The sequence below is a fragment of the Mastigoproctus giganteus genome, chromosome 2, assembly GCF_048544385.1.
Source record: "Mastigoproctus giganteus isolate SK-2022 chromosome 2, ASM4854438v1, whole genome shotgun sequence".
Lineage (NCBI taxonomy): Eukaryota > Metazoa > Arthropoda > Arachnida > Uropygi > Thelyphonidae > Mastigoproctus > Mastigoproctus giganteus.
Window position 1 is genome coordinate 42,134,032 of NC_143576.1, and position 26,523 is coordinate 42,160,554.

General features: G+C 36.1%; 1 protein-coding gene across 9 annotated transcripts in view; it reads left to right on the forward strand.

The window, feature by feature from the left end:
- CdGAPr (GTPase-activating protein CdGAPr) overlaps positions 1 to 26,523 on the forward strand; it is a 514,430-nt gene that overhangs the window by 463,428 nt on the left and 24,479 nt on the right. For 8 of the 9 annotated variants that reach the window (XM_090388748.1, XM_090388774.1, XM_090388766.1 and 5 more), the window contains 2 exons: positions 9,974 to 10,116; positions 20,167 to 20,356. In XM_090388748.1, the coding sequence (XP_090244874.1) occupies positions 9,974 to 10,116; positions 20,167 to 20,356 (333 nt within the window). The remainder of the gene's footprint in view (positions 1 to 9,973; positions 10,117 to 20,166; positions 20,357 to 26,523) is intronic. The other variant, XM_090388756.1, reaches the window with a different exon arrangement.

A 26,523-nucleotide genomic window follows, 5' to 3' on the forward strand; every position in this document is an offset into this window, starting at 1 on the left:
ATCATGGGTGGACTAGTGTATAAATTGTTTATAAACAAAATATTAATTTTTTATTACAGTACTTTAATTTTTAAAGACACTCATGTGGATACACTTGTATCATAACTTCAATCAACACCTCAATGGCTATTCACTATATATATATATGTATATATATAAAGAATCTTTCTTTCTTTTCCTATTATTTCCTAACCTACCATTTAAGGTCAGCTTACGAAATATGATGAAAAATAAAGAAACCTTTTCCTTTTTTGTAACCAAACCTAAATCAACAGTATAGTAAAAACACTCATAAACTCCAAAAATCTGCTTTTAATAATGAGAAAAAAACATAATGAAGAACAGAATGAAACTTTTATTAATTTAGTTTTCATCAACAAAATCAACCAACGTTTTCCTTACAAATTTCTTCCATCTTTAAAAGATTCATCGCTACTATTTCCTGTTTACTGTTTATCACAAAACTATTATGCACTGTTCTTTACTCATAAATACACAGTAGCTTGTCGTCTGTCGCACCCACCGCCAATCAATATATCCTTCTCGATTTCGGCTCTAGACCGATAACACCTACCGTCTGTTTACCAAGCGAGCAACGCTAGAGTCCGGTGTCGGGAAACTAATTTTCCAAGTAGGTTATCCGACGTATCTCATCGTTCTCGTGTTGGCTTTCTTTTTACCTTAGCCAAAGTGATGAGCAAAATGCAACCTGTTATCTTGTTTCAGGAACAAGGAAAAATATCAGAATATAAATTAAGTCATCAAAAGTTTTCATTCATATACACTGAGTAACCACCTTATTAGGTGTATGCTACCCTTTACAATAATTAGCATTAGCATTAGTAGAGGCATTTGATGCAAGAAAGCAAGCTTATGCAGCATCAGCCTAAAAAAAAAAAAAAAAAAAAACCCACTTCCACTTCACCCCTCTGTTCGTTCAAAATACCTGTCCAGCTGAGCCTTAAACTTATTTAGGCTATCAACCTCCACCACAAGGGATGGAAGTCTGTTCCACCAACCAACCACCCGCTGGCTAAAGGCAAATTTCCGCACGTCTATCCTACATCTGTCTTTCCTCAATCTGAATTTATGCCCTCTCAGGTGATTTTTCTGAGCTAGAGGAAGAATCCCATCAGCATTGAGCATGCTTAAACCATTCAAGGCTTTATACACCTCTATCAGATCACCTCGCTGGTGCCTAGTCTCCAGACACTGTAATTTGCAAAACTTAAGAGCACCCCTTTGTTCCATTCACTAATCTTGTTGCCCTTCTCTGTACTCGTTCCAGCAGCTCTACATCCTTCTTGAAATGAGGCCTCCAGACCTGTATACAGTACTCTAGGTGTGGCCTGACCATCGCCTTATACAATGGAATAATCACCTCCTTATCCCTGCTGGAAAAATTCCTGTACATCATTGACAATACTCCATGAGCTACTCTTGCAGCCCGTCTGCACTGCTCAGAGAACTTCATATCTGCCTGCACAACCACCCCCAAGTCCCTTTCATTCTCTACCACTGTCAGTGTAGTACCACAGAGTTGATACGTTGCTCTGGGGTTGCTGTTTCCCATGTGTAGTACTTTACATTTATCAATGTTAAACTTCATTTGCCACCTCTCAGCCCATCTGCTCAACCTTTCCAGATCCTGTTGCAGCAGCATAGTGTCAGTAGTGTCCTTGACAACCCTGCCAACCTTTGTATCGTCTGCAAACTTGGACATTAAGCCCGATATACCATCATCAATATCATAAATTGATCATATAGCTTGGCATAACTAATCAGTTATATACCCTGAGAAACCAGTTTAGTAGGTAAAGTCCCATCATCCATTTGTATTATATTATTATTTGTATTGTATTATATAATATTAGTATTAGCAATGGCCACACGGTGCAAGGAAGCCTATGCTGCACCAGCCAAAAAATAAGAGAAAAGGAAATGGACAACCTGTGCATTTCCCTCCTCCCATAGGTAATTATCCAGCTGAACTTTGAATTTACCCAAACTGTCAGCCTCTACCACCCATGTAGGTAACTTATTCCAGTAATTTTAACTTGCTGGCTAAAATAAAAATTCCTGCAATCCAGTCTAACCATCTCTCCCTTATAACTTGAAATTATGGCTCCTTGTGAAAATTTTGTCCTGATAATTTTGCTTATGCTTCTCAGAGCCTTGCAACCATTCTACAATGCTCTGAGAACTTCATGCCTGACTGTATCGTAATACCCAAGTCCCTTTCCTCCACTACTGGCTTTAGTTCAACTCTGTCAAGTGTATAAGTTATTTTGGGGTTACTGTTCCCTGGGTGCAATACCTTACACTTTGCTGGATTAAAGCATAGCTGCCATTTTTCTAACCATCCCTGAAGTCTCTCTAGGTCATTGCTTGGCTGCAATCGTTAACTACTCTACCAATCTATTAAGAAAGGACAGATGTAGAATAGATGTGTGGAAATTTGCCTTTAGCTAGCGGGTGGTTAATTGCTGGAACAAACTTCCATCTGTCGTTGTGGAAGTTGATAGCTTGAATAAATTTAAGGAGGAACTGGACAGGCATTTGGAGGGAATGGTGTGATATTTTTTTTTTTTTTGGCTGATGCATAAGCTCATACATTTGCTTTCTTCTTCACATGCCCCCTCTATCCCTTCATCAAAGTCACTTATGAAAATCAAAAACAATAGTGGTTGGTCCTTGGAGAAACCCCACATCTTACATCAACCCAATTTGAGGAATAACTATTTATTACAAACCTTTGCTTCCTGCCCTGAAACCATCCAGCTATCCACTAAGGATTTTCCCTGTGATTCCAACCTGTTCCAGTGGGACTGAGTCAAATGCTTTGCTGAAATCCAAATAAACAATGTCGAAATTATTCCCAAAATCCATCTCTCCACCTTCACCACCAAATACGGAGGATGCGGAAAGGTCAGGAATGACCACCGCATATCCCGGAGCAATATGGCCTTAGTTGCTAATGCTCCTAAATACCAAATAACAAACAAACCATCTCTCCAGATTAGGTAAACATGATTTTCCCTTTACTAAACCATGTTGAGTATTCTTCAGAATTCCACCCGTGATCATAGTCTCTATGATTTTTTTCCCTACTACTGAAGTTAACTAACCGGCTGGTAATTTCCCACTTCACCCTTAGAACCTCCCTTATGTATTGGAGATACATTGGCACTTTTCCAATCCAACGGAATCACTCCCGAGCTCAGTGATGCTCTCATAATTAGCCTCAATGGTTCAATGTACTCACCTCCCTTAAGATTATAGGGTATATGCCATCAACCCCAGGAGCCTTACTGCCCTGTAAGCTCGAAGGTTTTTTCGCTAAATAAACGTGAAATTTCAACATCATTAATTACATTTTTTTCAACTTCACTTCCATAATTTCTCATTGATGTAAAGTAACTGCTGAGTTCATCTACAACTTCAGCTGGGATATCTAATACTATCCGACGTCCAGGGGTTCGATCTGGTTTGTCCTCCTCTTCTTTGCATTTATTATGTGACGAATTCCTTGTCCCCCTTTTTGCTAGCCTAACCTTTTCTGTGGCACTATTACAGATCAATTTGTAGCTGTTATAGGCTTCAATACTTTTTATTGCTCTGTGACTTTTCCATGCTGTCTTTTTCTGTTTAAGTAATCTGGCAACTTCATTATTCATCCAACTTGGAATCCTCCTTGTGGAGTATTTTTTAATGGTATATATGCATTCAAGGCTTTTGTGATTAATGTTTTAAAGTTATACCAATTGTATTCGCTGTCCGTGGGATATCTACCTGGTTAATAGAGGTCATGTAACATCTTAAGCTGTTGTAAATAGCCTAGTGGTTAGGTATGCGGGTATATAAGTACACCTGCCTTGAGTGATCGGGGGTTCAAGTCTGTGACTGCTGAATGCAGTGCTGTTTCTTGTATTATGTCTATCTTGTGAACTCCTCTGACCGTTTGGTCATCCCAGATTATATATAGAAAATTTATTTAAATTCCTTTCCTGAAATTATAACCCAGTCCTTTGCCAGTATTCTTACTATAAAAATATTTCTTGTTTCCCTGACAATGGAGTCTCTTAATAAAACTAAGTCATTTTAAACCAGAGTCTTGAGTCCCTGATGAGCTTCCAGTTACATTATTCTTGAGGCAAGCACCCGTTTTTTCAGTGACTCAAATTGTAACTTAAAATCGTGACAAAGAAAAGAATCTCCAAGTGAGTTAGGATTATCCACTAGGTTGACCTTGGAACACATACCACACCTGGAAATCACCATTGCACCCTCTGCCGAAGTGTTCAAGGCGGATCTTGTAATAACCATTATAAAGTTTACTAATTATTAATAAAAGTAACTTTCAAAAGATTATATTTATAATATTAATAAAATCAAACAATTGAACCGAAAAAAAAAACTTTACAATATACTAAATAACCATTGAAATCTTGCTCTAATCTATACTTCTTTACTGTCGCTATGGAGAGAGCCAACAATAGATTGAGTTTGTTCCATGCAATATGAAAGCTTTAAGTCAGTGATGTGCATTATATTTTATGTACAATAGTGACTGCCTTAGTCAATTTGTAATGTCAATGATAAAAAAAAAAAAAATTAGATATTATGCAGCTCACAAACATTTTTTCCATCTGAATTGACCCTTGTGCAAAAAAGGTTTCTCACCATTGTATTAAAACAATGAGTATCTCCAATATTGGCATGGAATTCCATATCGATTTACTTCCATAGGAAACACCAGCATTGAAATAACGTCTTGTTTTGTATTTATTTGCTATGTCTGACATTCAAAAATGGCTGAATATAAGTCATATAAATTCATATTACAGTAAAATGTGGACATGATATATTTGATACAGACTGAGGTAAAATAGAATTCCCAATTAAAATCCATATTTGTACAAAAATTACTACTATTTATTTTAATTATATTCTTCCATCTACTGTAAGAATCTGATTAAAATAAATGGTAATAATGACTTAAGTATTACAGACAATAATTAATTAAAAAAAAATAGTTTAGTTGCAGTACAAAGGGTATGTCAAAAGCAGCACTCTTTGCTTGTAAGGTACTTCCATCATATTGTGGTGTGGCATATGGTAAGTCAGTAGTGCAGGGTAATTGTGTTTCATAGCTATTTTAAGAAATTTACTGTTCTATGGCAGGGAAAAAAAAGATATTCTCTTATGTTTTAAGACAAATATATGTGATGGAATTTTATGCAAAGCTAGGAGAAGGCAGTCAAGAGCCCCATCATTTCACAGATGTGACTATAGAGAAAGCTGGATGAAATTTGTAATTGGAAATGGTTTACTATATTTTGACATATTTAGATTATTGTTAACTTAATAGCACTGGTGTTTATGTGTAGGCTGAAAACCTAGAATAACTATAGGGAATAACCCTACTCTATCTGCCTGAGATTGGCTAGTTAACTACAGCATTAGTTGAAGAGAATGTGTCTAAAAGTTTCTAGATCTTTTTAAATGAGTGATGAACAGCAACGTATATGTTGACACAGAAGACTAGCACATTTACGTTGAGCCAAGTGTGTGCGGAAGATAGGTTCTCTGTTACCTCAGGGTTGACCAGAAATGCATTTCTTATTAAACAAAAGTGTTTTTTTTTTTAAATCATTACTTTTGTGTTGAGTTTGACAGTTACCTAGAATCAAAGCAGCAATCAATTGTTTAGAAGAATAAAACTGGAAAAGTGATGCTGATATTGATAGATATTCTGCACTAGGTACTTCAGAAGCAATGAGTTTTAAGTGTCCTGTTGTAGAGTAGCAATATATATCATAAACTCCCATTATTGTATTGTAAGCATGCCCCCCCCTCCACATAAGAGGCTACTTTCCATGAATTTTTGGCAGATAACTTTTTTTTTTCTATTTATGAAGCAATATTAAGTTGAAAAGCCTCCCAGTTAATCCTACTGTACTTGCCTTTTAGGCATCTTCAGCCTTTTTAGTAGAAAAAAATTTAAATAAATTTTTAAAAAGATTTCATTAAAGTGAATAAACATACTGTTAATATAATAATAATGCTGCTATTTTCAGCATGGCTTACTGTACTAGCAAAGAAAGTGGATAAATAATGTTGAATTAAAAAAAAAAAACTAAGGAGAGTGTCTGAGTGCAACAATGAATAGTAGACACATCTACCTTGGAAGGTTCAAATTAAATAAAAGTGCATGATTGATGATTCCTAAAATTTACTATCTGTTGCCCCTTTCCCAAAGCCAAAAATCTAGAAGAAGAGTAGTAGTAGTGGCATTTGATGCAAGAAAGCAAGTGTATGAGCTTCAGCCAAAAAAATATATATATAAATTTCACACAACCATTCCCTCCTTAAATTTATTTAACCTATCAACTTCTACAACGACAGATGGAAGTTTGTTCCAGCAAGTAACCACACATCTATTCTACATCTGAACAAGTGGAAGAATCCCATCAGAATTCAGCGTGCTCAACCCAGGTGCCTAGTCTCCAGCCACTGCAATTTGCAGAACTTAAGCCTCTCTTTGTAAGAGGATCCCTTCATACCCCTTCTCTGTACACGCTCAAGCAAATCTACATCCTTCCTAAAAAGAGGCCTCCTGACCTGACCATTGCCTTATACAGAGGGACAATCACCTCCTTTTCCCTGCTAGCAAAATTCCTATATATCAGGGAATAAGGGTTATGTCCAGGTTTATTTTTTGTTGCGACCTTAAAAAAAAAAGATATGTGCAAGAGTGCACTGTATATGATAATAATTATTGAACAGGTTGAAATAAAAAAACACAGTACTATTTGATGTTGTCTTGCTTATATTTCAAAAGCCGTTAGAATTGACAATTCAGTATACTAGTGTGTTCTGTTTTGTTGTTATTCTTGAATAGGTAAAGTGTTATTGATCGTATAGGTGATTATCTACAAAATGGAATAATTCCAGTTGATTTATTACTGCTCTCTTACAGTTATGTTTGATCAAATACTACTTTGGTGTGGACACTTCATTGTAATGAACATTCCTGTTTTGTGGATGTGAGTTATTTATTCATTTAAATTTATCTATCACAGAGTAAGTAGTTACTGTGGGAAAGAAAAACATTATTGGAAAGTTTAGTAGCAAAGAGCAAAAATAAATAAGTAAAGAAGAGAAGACATATCATGCTTGTTTCTCTCTTAAAAACCAGTATACATTATTCTGTTTCCCATAATATGTGGCATCCGATCATTATCTCTTCAGCCATTGTATGGAACTGACTGGGTTCCAGACACAGTGCTCATCTTTCACCCTTTTCTGGTGTAACTTGTTAGTAGGGAGTCAACTATATGGCTGCTGACTGAATGAGTTTGGCCACCAACGTAGAACTCATTCATTCCTATTGGATAAATTGTGGGCAGAAATCTTTAGTTAAGGCTTAAGTTTACAATCTACTAGATTAACTTTGGGTAAAAATTTAAATGTTAATCAGTCCTTCTCAGATGAATTCCACATGTCTTGTTATATTCTTAATAATTCCGTGTGTATCCTCTTTCTTTCTCAGTTTAAATAAATACCATTATAAATCACCTGACTGTCTTGACATGGCTTAACTCTCTTAATAGCATACAGTAGGCCAGCTAGAACCTGCAAGGCCTTTATTCTGTTCAACAAGCTTGACTTATGGTTAAAAGCATCCATCTAATATATTGAGTGAAGACTCCTTTATAAAGGAGTCTCCAGTATAGGGTCTTAATTTTATCTCTGTTATTGCTCACACCTAGAAATCAGTAAGACTGTTCTTCTTATACCAGATGTTTGTTGCTCCAGTGAACTAGTAACAAAATTATTTATGTAGGTAATTGCATCGTTGACTCTAAAATCCACTTAACTGGACCCAGGATTAATCCCTGTGGACATTCTTTTTGCTATCTCAGTAAACTTAGTTCTTATGAAAACTTCTTAGGTCATCCAGCAACACTAATAATTCTCTGTTATATGCTTGTCCATTAATTACTGAATTCCTCATTAAAAATCTGCAAGAGAGCCTAGTGTTGCAGATGTAACACTTTTTATCACTTGCCTACCCATATATTGTCTGCCATTGACCTTTCTGTTTGCTCTCCCTCCCTCTTTGTTTACATGGGAATGATCGCTTCCGACTGAGAGAAGACCTTGTCGAGATTTTTTGCAAAAATCTCTGCAATAACACCATTCTCCACAAAGTTCTGGCCCTAAAAGAGAAAAAGTGGCACTTATTTTCTCACATGCAGTTTGCCCACTATGAAATGATAAAATACCTTTGAATACAATCTAAAGGTCATTTATCTTCGAATCTCTGGATTTTTGGTGAAAGGCAAGAATGACTGCCTTCCAAAAGCTGAGAAGACTTGATTATTCTTTGATATCAAAAAAAGGCATATGACACAGCCTGGTTTGGCATTAATTTGCCAAATTACAAGACCTCCATAACTTTGGTTTTAGAGGTTACCTAGTTCAAGTCTGTAAACTCCTCGCAAGTGGAAAGATTCCACAAGGATCTGTTCTACCTGTCACCCTTTTTGCTATAAAAATTAAACTGTCACAGAACAACTTCTGTCAACTGTAAAAAGCCAGTGATTTTTGTCTCAGAAGACACAATTATCATCATAAAGGTTTGGGCATCTGAGTGGTTGCAGAAGCTGACTTCCTAGGGTTATCTTGACAAGAATTAGACTTTCTTTACAACATATCTGTCAGCTAAGGATGAGGTGTGTAATGATGTTCCTAGGTTTATGCTTCTGCTAGAGATTGCACTTTGACTGTTGGATCCAGCCCAACTCTATCTACTGCTACTGGAACATTTTGTACACCTCATGTCCAGATCCTTTATGTTGAAGCAAATGAGCCATTTCTCTTCACTTCATAAGCAGTACACTTTTAAATTTAAATCATTGTGTGATCCTTATTTGGATCCAAGTTAAATGAGGTAAACATTGCTCAGTCAACAAGGCAGTTCCTTCCTCAAGTTCAAAGGGAAGGCTGCCAAGGCCATATTGTGCCTCCACTGTCTGTTTACAAGCAACTCTTTTCATTGCATCAACAATATTCTGACTTCCCACTAATCTACACAGACAGCTTGGTTAATGTTATATATGGAACAGCTGCTATCCTTCCACACAAAGTGGTGTCCTCACAATAGAATTAGTTCTGGACATTACATTACCAAAGATATATTGATTTGTTAAGCGTGTTACAGGCTTTTTCAACCGTGTCCTGGATTTAACATCCTCTTCTGCTGGTTCTCAAGCCACAAATGCAAGAAACTATACTCTCAGTGGTAAGATCGTGGGCATGGATGGACTACAAATAAGCTAGATTAAGACTGTTATTCAAGGCAACACTTTTTTTTTTTTTGCTGTGGATGGATGACCCATGTATGTGTGAGAACTTCAAAACTATTTTGATCATTCGTTATATTTTTATAGATTGTCTTGCTTTTACTAATGTACAGTCTTTTAATAGGCTTCCTGAACTGTTTGGATTCACCAGATCTTAGATGATTTTACATTTCATTAATTTATAAACACATTTAAATTTATCCTTTTATATTATTACCGTTTTTGTTGTGGTAACCTGTTTATAGGTTATCGTATTTATTTTGACTTTTTGAATTATATCTTAAGCTGCCAATGTACCATTAAATGCAAAACTTCCGTATGAATCAGGTCAGGTCTACATACACTTTTACACACTGCTTAGTATTATTATTTGAAGAAAGCTTGAGTTTTTCTATCAACATTAGTTTATGATGCTCTGGGAGTGGGTTGAAATCACTGATGTTCTTTTATTTTGTTTCAATAAAATCAGGTATCTGAGTAATTAGTGAACTAATTTTTGAAGTTGTAGAATCTGTAATAAAGTTCTAGTTAAGAAACTCATAAAATAAATACTGTCTGTTAGTGAGAAAGCAGAGGTATACATTATATCCTTTTCATTTTAGATCCAGAGATGTGGAAGGTGGTGGAGTTGGTGCCCTGCATGTTGTTGGTGTTCAAGCAGTACTGACAGAGTATCTTATTAGATATACAGATATCATATTTAGTGAGAAGATGCCCATGTTTCATAGTCCTGGCCCTGGTGATGGTATGTTGGTTAAATTTTAAATCAGTTAAAAATGTAACTTTGTAATTTTTTTGGTGTTTTTGTATATATACCTATGCACCTATTGTCTTCACCATATGTCTGCATGTGAGAGAGGAACTCCTAGTGGACAGATTTTCTTGAAATTTTATATTTAGGCCTTTCAAAAATATTTACTAAGCCATTCCAAATAGAAATCCAGCAATTATTATTTATTTTTTCCATACAATTTGTATGGAAAAAATAAATTTATAGATTAAATATAATTTTAATCTGATGTTAGCTTTAGGCAGTCTTGGTAGTCTCTCTGCATGTTTTGTAAGACTGTGAGGTGCTACCCAAATGTTCCTGAAATTTGAATGTTGTGTGGTAATTATGTCACATAATTCCCACACAACATTACTTGTGGCACTAGGTAATACTGCATACATTCTTTGTGAACCATTGAATATTTATGTGTAGTTGGCGATGGCTGATGTGAGAGAGCAATGTGCTTGTATTGAGTTTTCTTTCCTTCTTAATGATACAGCAGCAGACCTACTGCTGGTTTAACAGTGGTTGAATGTCAGTTGATGACTACGATTGCTTTGGGCATTCATCATCCAGCACCACTGGAAAATGTAAAAGTTTGGGTAGTGGTCTGTGAAGACTGCAGTTGGACCATCTGTGGCATGTGTCAGACTAGTTGAGTATGAGAAGATGATATTCTGGCTTTGTTACCCATTTGTGGACAAATTCAGTAACCATGGCTATGTTTGTGCCATGGTTACTGAGTGAAGTTAGCAGAAATCCTGACAAGTGAGGATCAATGTGAAGTCCATGCTGAGATTATCCATAAGGAATTTGTCCCTCCTGGCCAGACTGTCAGTGCCATGTTCTTCTGTGATGGTTAAGGGAAGCCGTTGGGAGAAATGGTGCACAAAGAATTGGCCCACACATCTCTTGCTGTTGTGCAGTTTTTGGCATCCAACAACTTGGCAATTGTCTCCCCCCCCCCCCACGACTTCTTCCTCTTCCCAAGAATGAAAATCAAGCTGAAGGGTTGAAGATTTGACAGTGTAGAGGATATTCAAACTGAATTGCAGTTGGTGCTGAACACTATAACGAAGGAATTTCAGGATGCATCCAAATCATGGGAAAAGTGCTGTGATTGGTGTTTACGCTCTCAAGGGGACTATTTTGGTCCTTGAGGTTGTTGCAGACAAGCTGTACTTGTTTTGGCAAAGTCTGGACAGCTAGTAATCCCCGTGGTCACCCACACCACATGGAGGAACCCATGTTTAGTCTCCAGAGCTAAGTTCTGGTCAACCCTCCCTCATCTCTTCCATATGCAATATGATGGACATCATGGTGAGATCAAACTTCCTTACATTTTGAGGGTACAGCTCTAAAACGGTGTTTGCCGGACTGAACCTATTGGTAACTTCTCTAGGAGGCTTCCAGATCAACTAGTGACTGGAGGGCATTGTCGAGGCCATATCCAAAAATTGCATTACTTCATACATCATGCCCCCCCCACACCATGAATTGTCAAAGTAATAGAGCAAGCTTATCTGCAAAAAGATTTAAATCCCCCAAACACGTCCATTCCGATATTCCCTGTAAGAGACTTGGTAATCTCCCTACTGTTCTCCCAAATCCAGTAATCACTTGGAGCTCTTTGATTTCCTTGGTGATTTTAATCTTCACAACTCCAGCTAGTCGAGATGCCGAGGTTTTGCAATTACTAATGACCTCATACAGATTGTTCATTTACCTACCAGATAATCTTAACCATACAGTCCTTTAGGCATCTCAGATCACAACTTGGTGGTTGTCTCTTCTCTACTGGAGCCTTTATCTCATGGCTGTTTCAAAACTTCTGATGTCAAAATTTGCTCAGATTGTGTCACTGAAATTATTCTTGTAGGAATGGAATCCTTTATGGTTTTCCAATAAATGTGCTAAGGCTGATCAAGAGAAGAATGTTGCATATTGTAATTGGCTTGTTTCCAATTGTTCACTTTCATTTTGTGCTGATTGTAACGATCAGCAGAAAATGTAAAGCAGTTATTAATCAGTCCAAGAGTAGAAAATTTTCTTCTTGCCCATCTCTGTCAAAACCAGATCTGCTAACATCCCATCATACTCCATTCAATGCCTCCTGATGGTATTTCTCCACTTGTTCTCAAAATCTGTGCTCCTGTTCTTTGCTGCCTTTTTTCACTTTCTTATTCCCTCATATCCAGCCAGTTCCTAAAAAGGATGAGAAATCAATTAACTGCCAACTCTTAAACTACCTAGAAACCTTCCTTCTGATCAATGTTAATATTCTGGCATTGTTTTTTTTTTTTTTTTTTATGAGAACCCCAAACACGAAAGGTATCAAAACCTATAGTACTTAGTACCGTGCATGGGTTGAAGGAAAAGTATGGGGAGAGGGGGGATGCCGGAAACTTTGCTCTAGAGACTAAACATGGCTTTCACCACTTCGAGCCTCCAATAAGCAAAGTGGTGGTATTTCCCCGGTTGATGAAAGTCATCTACCACCTGTAGATACCCATTTGTGGACAAATTCAGTGAAACACAAGCAGTTGCTCTTGACATCTCAAAGGCTTTCTAAACAAGCTTCCACTTTATGGTTTGCCAACTGTTTTTTGTAATTGGCTATCTAGTTTTCTCTCTGACTGCTCACTGTCTTCTAACTTCTCCACTAATGCTGGTGTCCCCCCAAGGTTCATTTCTTTTCCCCTTGCATATTAATGACCTTCTTCCATTGACCAGAAATCCTATCTGTTGTTTTGCCGATGATAGCACATTGCATTCCACTTCCTTAAATGCAGATCTCCAGTGGGGCAAAGACAACTTAGTTGATTTCAATCCTTCTAAAACTCAGCCCTGTCTTATATGTTGCAAAAAGGATTATTCTGCTCCTATGCTTATCTTTAGTGATGATTTGATTTCTAGGCAAAATGATATATCTCTTTTGGGGGATTGCCCTGACATCTAATCTCTCTCTTGGTGCAAGCACATTACAAATATTGCTTCCTCTGCATCTAAGAAACTTGGTTTTCTCTTTTGCTCTTGGCGTTACTTTTCTTCCAAACCCGCCCTACCATTGTTCCCACACCTGGAGCAGTGCCTTCAAAACCTCTCTCAGGCTTCAAGATTCCATTCAGAAGAGGGCAGTTAGGTTAATTAATGACTCATCTCTAACGGAGTCTCTCCACACTCTCTTTCAAAACAGTCCAACTTTTCATTTATTCATTCAGTTGCTGTTTTCTGGAACAACCTTCCTTCATACGTATTTCCTGAAAATTACAGTCTACAGAAGTTGAAGTCTAATATCAACAAATATTTTTCATCTTATCAACCTCCAACCTAAGCACTATAGGTTCTAATACGACCCAGGGTGAGTCTAATTTATTTTATAAATACATTTTGGTTTTTTTTTGAATAAAATTCTGAAATTAAATTTAATTTGGATAATTTTTTGATTAAATGGAAAAAGGTGACTGATTAGTCCAATTCCAAACTGATTGCAAGTTACATACAATCTATATAATGTGGTGTCCATAAGTACTGAGATGGCTATTTAAACTTTGGATTTACTTATAGTACCTGAAATGACATTTAAAACATGGCCACTTATCAGTTAAAGGGAATAAATATATAGTTGTAATTAATCTGAATGGCTAAGTTTAGGAAACATAAAATTAGAGTTAAGTGTTATTGATAACTATATTTACTTTGCACTTCTCTTAATCACAGGGAAAGAAAAAATATTGAATGCACACTGTGCAGGGAGTGGGGAGAGAAAGTTGGGTCTTTTAATGCCTCTGCCAGTTATATAATTGAGGAATGCTCTGTATAGTTTCACTTCAAACATAATATGCTGTTTAGCCTTAGTTGGCTTCACATTGGCCTAAATAAAGCTATCTTGATTGTGCTGACTTTTAGTGATACACTACAGTTGATTCTAAACTCAAGGAACAAAAAAAAGTAAATAAACATAAAGTTGGAAATACTTATTATACAAAAATATGACCTTTTGAAGAATGAAAAAATGTTTGCATTTGTTTAAGTACTCAAATATATTTTCTGGCAAATTTTCAAATGCTGCCAACATTTCATACAACTTCTAAAAATTCTTCAAGAACAAATTTCATTACTGTCACATCCTGACTCCAACCTATAACAGAATTTATAGGTTGGTTGGTTTTTAAGAGCATTAGCAACTAAGGGGATAATATGCGGTCACGGGCTTGAACCCCAGTCTAATCAAGAAGTGTGTGTGCTATGTACTGCTGCTCCTGCCCATGGCAGGGCATTATCAAATTGTTGATAATGCCCTGATCCATTGGCTACAGTTTAGATGAGGTATTTGGAAGGAAGAAAACAAGCTTCACACTTGTAAGTTTTGAAATTACGGAGAGAAAGTGATTTTTCTGTTTTCTTTTGAATGTTAAAAATCCATTTTTACCACTTACACATTTAAAAAATAGACCTGTTTCTTCAACATTGAATATGTCTTTGAGCTTGTAGTTGTCCATAATTTTTTCAGGATACAGTCTTCTTCAAGCCAACCAGATCTGGCATGGAAAATTTTATTCCTGAGAAAAGATGATTACTCTATAGCCTTTTATTTTATTAATGTCCCTTGATTATTAGCATGTTTTGGTCTTAAATCAACTTCACCCATTTCTGACTGGGTCCTGTTTACTCAAACAGTTTTAAAGTGATTTTTTTTTTTAATGCTGCCATCTACACTAATAAGCACAATTTGTACCTACCATACAGAGACAGGTGAAAGTTAGTGGAAGTGTGGATGACTTATTTCTGTGAAACAACAGATGAATTTCCAGGATAAAGGAAAATCACTCTCTCCTAATCTTTAATATAGGGCCTACTAAGTGTGATTTCTTGGTGCAGTACATGCCTTGTGGGCAACACTAAATTGTGGAATTTTCTTTAGAATAAAACCATTTAGCTCTATTGTCTAACCAAGTTGTTATATGGAAACTATTTTCAATGTAATGACCAAGGACAAATCAGAAAAGTTTGCTGCCATTGCATCACTAGGAGTTCTTTCACTTAAGATAATTCAGAAAATAACAATCTTCTGAATTATCTTAAGAGGCAAATGAATGTTCTATCTTGTTGGAAATAACTATAGGAAGTTGTGGAAAATATTTTTATCCCAAACTTGTAATGACTGCTTATGACTTTTTTTTCTTTGTTGGTCCTACCATAGTTATGCTAAATATAAAAATTTTGCTACATTCATCTACTAACCCAAAAATATCAGATATAAATATTTTAAAACCACACTGTGTAGATATGCTTATTTTGTGCATTAATAAGGGTTTCCTAAGTTACTGACAAAAGATGGTGGCATACTTATAAAACAGGATTTTAGTTGTATCCTGGGTTCCTCAGATTTGTGGAATTTTCTGTGTAAAACTTTTTAAATAAGGTGATAATTGTGTTCTCATTTTGACTTTCTGTTCAACCTTAAGAGTGAAATTATTTTCAAAAACAATGACATCCTCTACATCTGATTCAGTTTCATTAACTTTGATTAAAATTAAAAGCAAATTTATTCAATTTTGTATGCATATATGTTGGCAATTTCTGCTAACAGGCATTAGTTTTCTTACTATCATCAATCAGAAAGAATTATTTATGTGGCTGTGATGCAGATTACAGTAGTCTACATGAATGCAAAATACTGTTTTACAGCACATTTCTTTGAAGTTTAGGAAACAGGTTATCTCTATGGAATTCATGACACCAAAGTTTAACCATTGTTTAGTTGTAAACTCCTCTGATTATGCTAGAGTATAATAGAACATTTTTAAGGTACATGAATCATAGATACTGTATGGATAGAAAAATGACCTTTGAAGCATAATATTACATTGAACTACAAATTGTTTGGAAAGGGGGGGGTGATAGTGCTAAGTGGAAGGCCAAAGACATTATTTTTGATAAAAAGGGATCAAATACAATCTGTATATTTTGGCCATCAGGTGTGATTGTCTTAATTGTATAAAATATGTGAAATGATATTTTACATATCACCAATTATGTTGTTACAGTAAATCAGTAGTGCCATGTAATTTGAGTTTAAGTTACTTAAACTTATTATTATTTCATTATAAAAAGGTGTACAGTATCTTTTTAATATTGTGGTGATCTATAATTGCTGTTTACTTAGTACCTCTATATAAAGAATAAAATTATATACTGTATATATAATTTGTATAATTATATTATTGTAATAAATATCATATATATGTATATATTGAGAAAATTGAGTAGGGGGTGTGCCGTTATTAAAAAAGGGTCGAAAACCACTGCAGTAAACTGTACTTTATGAATTACAACTAATACTTACCACAGGGGGAGTTATGCTTCTGAGGTGTTACAAATGAATATATAATTTGAAACTTTATATGAAGGTACAATTGTCTTCTGGAAGTTATGAAAGAAATATTTTCAAAAATTAGTTGAATGGATGCAGCTTGTATTTGTTAAGCAGATTTTACTGTGTGAAAAGTATTATATATCCCACACAGTAGAACTACTCAATAACTAGCAACATTTCCTTATTTGAATCCTGTCTGAAACTTTAATTATTTCTATCTTGTAAAGTTTGGAAAAGGAGCTAAATCTTTTATAATTACACATGCCTCATCCTGAGGCATGTTGATAGTTATTAAGTAGTTCCGTTGTGTGGGAATTTATTTAATACATTTGTACAAATGTGTGTTCATGGCTGATAAATTTGGAATAAGTTACAGGGAAAACTCTGTATTGAGTTTGTCTGAGATCAGATAAGGCCAAAAAAAAAAAAAAAAAAGTCTATCCTGTATACTACATTTCAGTGTACTTACTGAAATCTGTTCCTTTCCCACATGGAATCCCTCCTGCCTTGATTTTTATTTATGAATCAACTCTCTTCACAATTTCTTTGGGTAATAATTTCATTTCTTTTATTCTAAATATTCCTCTGACAGATATTTTTTTAAATTGATTATCTGTATTTAATATTCCATCATATTTACTCAGTAACTGAAATCTTCCAACGTTAACTAATGATTTGAATATCTCAATTAACCGTTGTCTTGTCTCTGTTCTTAATTTCAGCCTGTTAATGTTGAGTGACAGCTCTATGCAGATGATATCGAACTTTACAAAGTTATTTATTCTTCAACTGATGAACTCCACTTCAGTCTTAATTCCTTCTCAATAATTTGTTTTTAAAGGTCCTATTTTGATCAATTACCGTATTTCCCCATGTATAAGATGCACCTTAATTTTGGGGCCCGAAATTTGAAAAAAAATTTATTACATAAAGTTATTCATCATAAAATTCATACAACTCATCACTGTCAAAACTCTCATCCATTAGCTTGTCCTCAGTTCCATCTATGTCATTTGAAATGCCACACTTCTTAAATGATCTCAATCTTGATATTATCCCAGGATCTTTTCACCCAGGTACAAACTTCTCCTATAGTTGGTTTCTTCACTCTTCCTGCTGGTGTCAAATTGTTCCCAGAAGACTTCATCCATTGGTTCCATTTGTCTCTCATGTCAGCTTTGAAGGGTTTGTTAAGTTTTGTTTTTTGCTCTGCAGCAATCTTCTTTGTATTTTTTGTTATGTGTGCCCTGAACTGATCAAGCACCAATAGGGCAGGTTTGCATAAGAGCCCACCTGGTCTCCTGCTCCATCCAACCATTGTCATGAACGTGGACAATCACTCCTCGAGGAATGTCTTCTTTTGGCATTGTTTTGTGTTTGAAAATCAGCATAGGAGGCAGCTTGGTTTTGTTGGCACAACAAGCTAGAACAACTGTATAATGGCTCTTTCATGTCCACTTGTCTTCACCCCCTTCTTATCAACAGTTCTGTTACTTGGGACATCAAATTGAATGGGGACTTTGTCCCAACTCAAACTGATGAAATTCAAGGACCTTCTGGGCAAGTCTTGTGTGTGTACGCATGCATAGTCCATTCCGTTTCATGAACCTGAAGCACCAATTGTGTCCTCCTTTGAAATCAGTAACTTCTTTTTCATCAGCAATTCTTCTTGCCTCATGCTGAACCATCTTTGTGGACAACAACCACTGTATAAGACGCACCCAGTTTTTAGAACAAAAGGTGCGTTTTATACATGGGGAAATACGGTAAGTGTTCTTCTGTACAGGCTTATACTTCCAATTTTTGATTGCCAAAAGAGGAATGTCTTTCTCATGCTTATTGCTCCAGAATCATTCCTGTTCACTTCATGGGTCAGTTTTATAACAAGAAAAATATAATACAATTTATGATGTTGTAAACAAAACTAATTTCTCACTGCCTGTCCCCTTTCCTTCAGGTATTGAATAATCACAATATTTGTTAATCCAAATTCTTAATTATTATTAGCGTTATCTAGGGTCTGCGGGTGAGAAGTTTGTAATTAAGTGAAATTTCTCAGTTTTGCAAATGTTTAATATTTTTTTGACAGAAAAAGGGAATCAGTGTTTTACCATATGCTCATATATGAATAGTTTGTATCTTTTGGCATCTGCTTCACAAAGGCCTTTGACAATGTTAGTCACCTACTATTGAACTAAAAAAAAGGTTGTAAATGGACTAAAACACATACTATATTTCCCTGAAAATAAGACCGGGTCTTATATTAATTTTTGGTCCAAAAGAAGCATTAGGGTTAATTTTTTCATGCACAGTCATGTCATCTTCTTCTGTAACATAGCTCCAAACCCTGAATTTCTTGTGACTCCATTGGCAACACAGTTGTCAGTGATTTTATCCCATGAATTCTTCACCCAAGTCACGACCTCATGGAGTTTCCACGCTGATTTTTCTCCATTCTATTTTCAATGTAGTCATTGATTTCCATGTGCAAATGGTCCTTGAATGGCTTGTTTATTGCAATATCAAGAGTCTGGAGATAGGCAGTCATTCCTGTGGGAATTGTTATTTGATCTATTCTTCATGTCTTTAGTGTGGTGGGTGCTGGCTGAATCCCAGACCTCTTTGGCCACCTTGCAAAACAAGTGGTAGCATTAAATCGAGCCACTTCCTTATGGCTGCTTGTGTGCACCAGGCTTTTTTGGTTTCAAGAACACAAATGCCTGAAACATGTTCAATTTTATCTTTCTTTCCATCTAGATGAATTGCCAAAATACGGGTAACACGTGCACTTTTGTAACCAGTGGAGAGAATGTAGATTGATGAGGCACCCCTCTGATCAATTGTCGTTTGAGATCCTTGACCCATAAACACAAGACTTGAATGTAAGTGCATGTTTAATAACTTCAGTATCTTCTTAGAGACAGTTTATATCGCAGAAGGAAGCCATCCATCCAGTGTTGTGATGCTTTGAATATCAGCCCTGCGAACAACTAAAACTTTTGCTCTTCTGTCACCAAGCCATTTACAGATGATGTCTTCCAACTTGGGAAATAATGGTTGATGACCATTTAGAGATCCAACTTTTTCTCTTTGCAGAAAGCTGTAAGATTCTTGCCTTGGGAATCCTCCATGATTCCTTTCTTTTTGCACTCATCTTGTTTGGGGATCAAAATATTATTCCCTTTAAATCAAGTGTTAATTGAAGACATATGAGAACAGGAGTGGCAACAAAAAATTCAGAAACCGTTTCTTTATTTCACATGAGTGCATTAAGTATGTCCATTACAACACACAACGTATTGAATTATGAAGATTCTAATTAGTCACAACCACGGCTGACGATCTTAACTGGGGCTTATTTTTGGGGAAATACAGTATGTAGTGGTTTGTGGATAGAGAAATGTTATTTATTCACATCTATTACTTGAATGGCAAACACAAGTGTGTTTCACTTTTCAGCCTGACAGGTAATCACTTACTACATCATTTAGAGATTTTTGTGCTAAATTGTCACTATTGTCTGATTGTAATCAAGATCTCAGTATCACATTTTGAGTGATATTAATTACAGAGAACCAATTTATTGAATTTTTCAGAAATGGTTAAAGTAGTGATAAAATTATACTTTATTTTTTTTTATTTAGGTACTCCCAAAAGGACAAGGCCAAAATCACTTGCCATATCAACACCCACAAAGTTGCTGTCTTTAGAGGAGGCTCGTTCTAGGGCACTTTCAGCTAATTTGCCACCTACTCAGCAAAAGTACATTGAAGTAGGTGGTGGGCCTGATAACTTGCCAGCAAAATATCATACTGTCATTGATCTCCCAACAAGGTAAGGTTAAAGATAAAATTTGATTTTCTGTGTAATGTTAAGATACTGGAGATGGGGGGAAATAGTTTTAGAAAATATTTTGAGTTCTACCAATGTTTCATTATGAAATTTAAAAATTGTACATATTTCTGCCCTACACCATGGGCCTCAGTTTCAGGTGATCATTATAGAAACTCTTTATGAATACAAAATGGTAAAATCCACATTAAAGTTATCAGCTACAGATGACATTTAATTGTTTAAAGCTTCCATGTGTTTGTTCTTGATGGTGTACATTATGGATGGCACTTATTTAGTTGCCTAACTGAACTATCCAAGATGTGGTTGTATTTTAGTATTAGCCATATAGTGCAACAAAAAAACTTCCTATAATGTTGTCTACACCTTGTGTCTGAGTCTTATGAACTTCCCATTCAAAAAATAATTGATAGGATGACATGTTCCAGCTTATACAGTTACCTCTTATGAGGGGAAAATTATGTTGTTCTTATAATGCCATTTCTATCCAAATGTTCCTGAATTGTACTTCTAAGATTTTCTCTACTACTAAAGTTGAACTTATTACCAAAAAAAAAAAGTATGCATTTTGCTGACAGTAGTCTTCCAGTAAAATTTGTTTCTAGGGTAAGTACCTGAAATTGGTATTTTTCTTACATTGTGTGCAAAGAAAAGAATTATGTTCTAAGGAATACATGCTGTGAGTCACTGGACAGGCCTATGGATTTTGTAATAAAACAGTTACAATGAAGTTGTCTTTTGGCCTTCTCAAACAGGAAGGGGTCATTGTTGGGAAACCATTTTTCACCCTTTTTAGGAAGTTGTTGGATATGAGTAATTTGAAGGGAAAAACAATCATCAATAAGACTGTTCAAAATTTTCTGACACTCTTTCAATTGATGAGCACTGCTAGTCTTATTTTATTAGTCTCCTGAGTGGTGATTGACATGGTTATCAGAGTAGCACTTTGTAGAGTTACTCAGTTGAAAAGTTTCGCAAATACCAATCTGTGATGGATAAGGTATTTTGTTATTATCTGAAGGGTTGTTTTTAAAGACTGATATGATAATGCTTCAAACTTCTCATCAAAATAGACCATGATTTCAGGTGTACTATTATTTGTCAGTTATTGCATTAATTATAAATACAGTAGACTCTTGATTTTCTGGGATGGATGGTAAAAAAATTTCCTGGTTAATCTCTGACTTCTTATGTAACTTGGGAATGAATAATAAAATATTGCTAGTATATCCCAAAACAGTTATATTTTTAATTAGTTTAGTGAAAAACTTATCTGGGGACAGTGGCCCATAAGAAAATAAAACGCATGTTATTATATACTGAAATAATTAAAGACAAACACCAGCCAAGGAGTAAAAATTTTTTTACTATAAAAATAATGTGATACACTATCGGAAGACTAAAATATTACAATAAAACGTTAAAAATATACCGAAGCAATAAAATTATCTAAAATAAACTGGATTAAAAGTGATAAAACCTTAAGCTTTCAGAGACTGCTGTCTCCTTCTTCAACAGTATACTATTACTGCAATGACACATCCTTAAGTAGCAGACCCATGGCCGGCATTGGAAATGTGTCAAAGAGAACCGGTCATCCCATCTGAGGACAACCCCCCTCAAACAGGGGGTGTAAATGTGTCTCCCTATTAATAGTATTATGACTGGATGAACTGATTTGCAAGCTCTTGAGCCACTTGTGTTCCCAAAATCCATGGGCATGGTCTGTAATGACTGTGTCTTCAGGGGAGATCCGATGCTGCTTCTCCCAGAAATGCTCTGCCACAGCAGACCTTGCATAATTAACAGTCATGTGCTACCCAGACGGTCTTTTAAATGTTGACCCCACATAACACTCCTCACAATCCGGGCACTTAATCTCATAGACCACACTACTAGTATAGTCCTGGGCTATGGGATCTTTAACTTGAGACACCACTGTGTGCAATCTCTGTCCCGGAAGTTGCACACAGTGGGTCTGACACTCCCGGATAGTAAGGAATGTATGTGGTAGCCACAGGGGCAGGCAACTCCCTATGATTGGACTCTAATAAATATATTTGTCCAAGACCCTCTGGGGGGGTACTACAGTGGGTCCCCACCCTATTCAACAATGCCCTGGCTACACTATTCTTATGATGATGAGCCTGTGCCGAGCTGTATTGAACATACTGGCCACGGCACATAGGCTTTCTATAAATCGTCTTAATTCTAGACCCATCTCTGTCCACCTCCAAGGTGAATTGTATAAATGGGGAGAAGCTGTTAAGTAAACTGAGCACCTCATCTTTCTTCCCCCTTTTTAAAATGGTGAACGTATTGTCCACATATCTCCTCCACTGCCACTAATGGAGGAACCCATGGACCTGCTAGCGAGGCAAAACTCAATGGCTTTACAAATATCATCAATACTTAGTAAACATCTAGCACTTAAGTTATCATCCTGCTCCAAGGCCAACCTTACACAATGCACCCCATGTCCAATGGGAATACAACGTCAAACGAGATCATAAGTTCATCTTCACCTACAGACTGGCTGCTTATAAAGTTCACAAATTCCTTGCTATCCTTAACTACTAAACTGGAGCAATAACCCTAGCTAAAAATCCAGATAAGGCATAGATGGGACTACCCACAAACAATACTATTGGTGTCTTTGGGAGGCCATAGAACCAGGGTAATCGACATCCTGAGGCATGAAGAGTCCAATAAACTTCTTTAGTTATTTTACCAGCACTGTATGATGTTGGTATCCTCATCCTTTCTGAGTTGTCTATGGCTAAGATTAGAATGGGCTGTCCTGGCCTGACTTAAAATAGCTGCAATTGTAACTTGTATCTCATTATTGTAGAGATAGCTATGGGAGTGGAAAAAGCCATCAACAAACTACCTTTGACCCAAGCTGATGAGATATGGGCTAGGATTGCGCATTCTAATCTTAGAAAGGATGAGGATATTATAATGTTACCTGCTGATAAAGGCAGATCCACAGTTATACTGAACAAAGACGATTATTGTGCAAAAGCTCTGGATCTTTTACAGGATACCAACATATATAAAGTTAGCCATTGAAATCTGTTAGCTGATTTGGAGAGACAAGTTAATTGGACTCTTCATGCCTCAGGATGTTGATTACCCTGGTTCTATGGAATCCCAAAGACACCAATAGTATCGTTTGTGGGTAGTCCCATCTATGCCTTATCTGGATTTTTAGCTAAGGTTATTGCTCCAGTTTAGTAGTTAAGGATAGCAAGGAATTTGTGAACTTTATAAGCAGCCAGTCTGTAGGTGAAGATGAACTTATGATCTCGTTTGACGTTGTATTCCCATTGGACATGGGGTGCATTGTGTAAGGTTGGCCTTGGAGCAGGATGATAACTTAAGTGCTAGATGTTTACTAAGTATTGATGATATTTGTAAAGCCATTGAGTTTTGCCTTGCTAGCAGGTCCATGGGTTCCTCCATTAGTGGCAGTGGAGGAGATATGTGGACAATACGTTCACCATTTTAAAAAGGGGGAAGGAAGATGAGGTGCTCAGTTTACTTAACAGCTTCTCCCCATTTATACAATTCACCTTGGAGGTGGACAGAGATGGGTCTAGAATTAAGACGATTTATAGAAAGCCTATGTGCCGTGGCCAGTATGTTCAATACAGCTCGGCACAGGCTTATCATCATAAGAATAGTGTGGGGACCCACTGTAGTACCCCCCCAGAGGGTCTTGGACAAATATATTTATTAGAGTCCAATCATAGGGAGTTGCCTGCCCCTGTGGCTACCACATACATTCCTTACTATCCGGGCCTTTCAGAACGCATTGTTTGGACACTGCGGGAGTGTCAGACCCACTGTGTGCAACTTCCGGGACAGAGATTGCACACAGTGGTGTCTCAAGTTAAAGATCCCATAGCCCAGGACTATACTAGTAGTGTGGTCTATGAGATTAAGTGCCTGGATTGTGAGGAGTGTTATGTGGGGGAGTATCAGATCTCCCCTGAAGATGTGGTCATTATAGACTGTGCCCATTGATTTTGGGAATGCAATTGGCTTGAGAATAGGTTCATCCAGTTGTAGTACTATTAACAGGGACATGTTTACACCTGCTGTTTGAGGTGGTTGTCCTCAGATGGGATGACTGGTTCTGTTTGATATGCTCCTGAGCCACTTTTGTTTCTGATGTGTGTGTGGGGAATGCTGACCATGTGTCACTGCAGTAATAGTATACTGGTGAAGAAGGAGATAGTAGTCTCTGAAAGCTTCAGTATATTTTAGTCTTCTGCTAGTGTATCACATTATTTTTATAGTAAAAATTTTTTTTATTCCTTGGCTGGTGTTAGTCTTTAATTATTGCAGTATGGAATTTCACAGCTCCCATAGGCCTGTTATTATAGTTGGCTTCAGTCTTTCTCCTTGATGATTGTGTTCACTGTTACCTCTGAGAAATGTATGCGATACTTGCTAATGTTTGGCCATTTTCATACATTGTTTTTATTTGAGATTGCTTATTCTCTTAGTCAGCACTATGATAACAGTCAAAATGAAATCTCACTGTTATCATCCCATGTGAGCTTGCATTTTACTAAAGCAGATTTCTGGAATTCTGTGGGTTTTTACCTTATTATGATGAAATGTGTGTTGTCTTGAATTATATAAAAAAAATGCTGCTTATACCTATTCTAGTTATTACTTGAGTTTTATTTTTGAGGAAAGGAAAAGAGAGAGTTTATACTCTCTGTGTAATATCTTTTTTGGTGTGCTGAAAGCAAAATGAACAGTATTTACCTTTACTCTGATGTAGTAAATGTAATATGGCTGAAAAAGTAAATAAAATCTTTTTATAAACCTGTAAGCACCTCTTGTATTATGTTAAAATAATTTTGAATTTAATGGTGGGTGTGGTCCTCTTTTATTGCTGATATGACTAAATGTAGTGTTGTAGCTATATTCAGTTAAATATCCTTTAAGTAATACTGTACTTTTCTTATAGATTGGTGCTGTCAAACTTCTTTAATTTCAATCAGTTGGAAAGTTCTGCTAGTGATTGTGGTGATTTCTCTACTGTTGTATCAAAAATGAAATAACATGAGAAATTTGTTTCACAGTTATACTGTGGCTATTCTTCAAGAGATTGACTGTCTGATCATCAGGCATTTTCATGTACCTTCTTTCCTGTGAGTGGCAGAACAAGAAAGAAAATCATTATTTAATGTATATTAAAATTCTTCCAATAAAGGTATTAGTGGCCATAGTTGATTAAGGTGGGGTATCTCAAAACAAATAAAATCATATGCTTTTGACTAATTGGATCAAGTTGTTTTTTTAAATGTGTTGAGGCAATTTTGCCTCTGTGTATGTCCTTTTTTTTTTATTTTGGAACTACAAGTAAAAGATTTATATTTCAATTGATTCTCTAGTTTTGGGGTTACTGATTCATTACAAGAATGTCAATAATAAAGTACCATTCATGATAGTAGTCTTTGTCAAAGTAATTACTGGATAATAGAAAGGTTTTACATGGTGTGATTGAATTAATCAGTGAAGTGGAAAAGATTTTATTACAATTACTTTATTGAACCAATCAATATGGTATTGACCTCTTACACAGCCAGGAGGGCAATCTGTTTTACAAAACACATAGCATGAACCTTGTTCTTTAGTAGGCAGATCTCGCTTGTGCTCTTTCTTCTTGGTAATAGATGTGACAGGTACATCAACATGAAGGATACTGGAAGAGACGTCTTGAAATATAGCAATAATTCTGGTACAATTATTTAGTTAATGTGGCATTAGGGAGAACTTCTTACAATCTTAGTTTTTCTAATGAGCATGTGGGCAGTTCACTCTTCATGTGAATATATGTTAAACAGGAATGAATGATAACATTTTGGTAGTAGAAGAAAGGAAAAATTTATTTTCAGAAAAGGTGGTTATGTTGGTCAATCCTGTCTTTATACTATTTAAATGGTTCTTCCATGTTTATCATGAAATGAATAGTTAATGGGTTTGTGTCAAAAAGTGTTGATTTAGTAGGGTAGTTCCTAAAACATTAGAACCACTATAAGTGCACTTTGTTACTCTCTGTATGTAACAGCATGAAGTAATTTCCATATTATCATGTGACTTGATATGATTTCAGGATTAGAATCCAC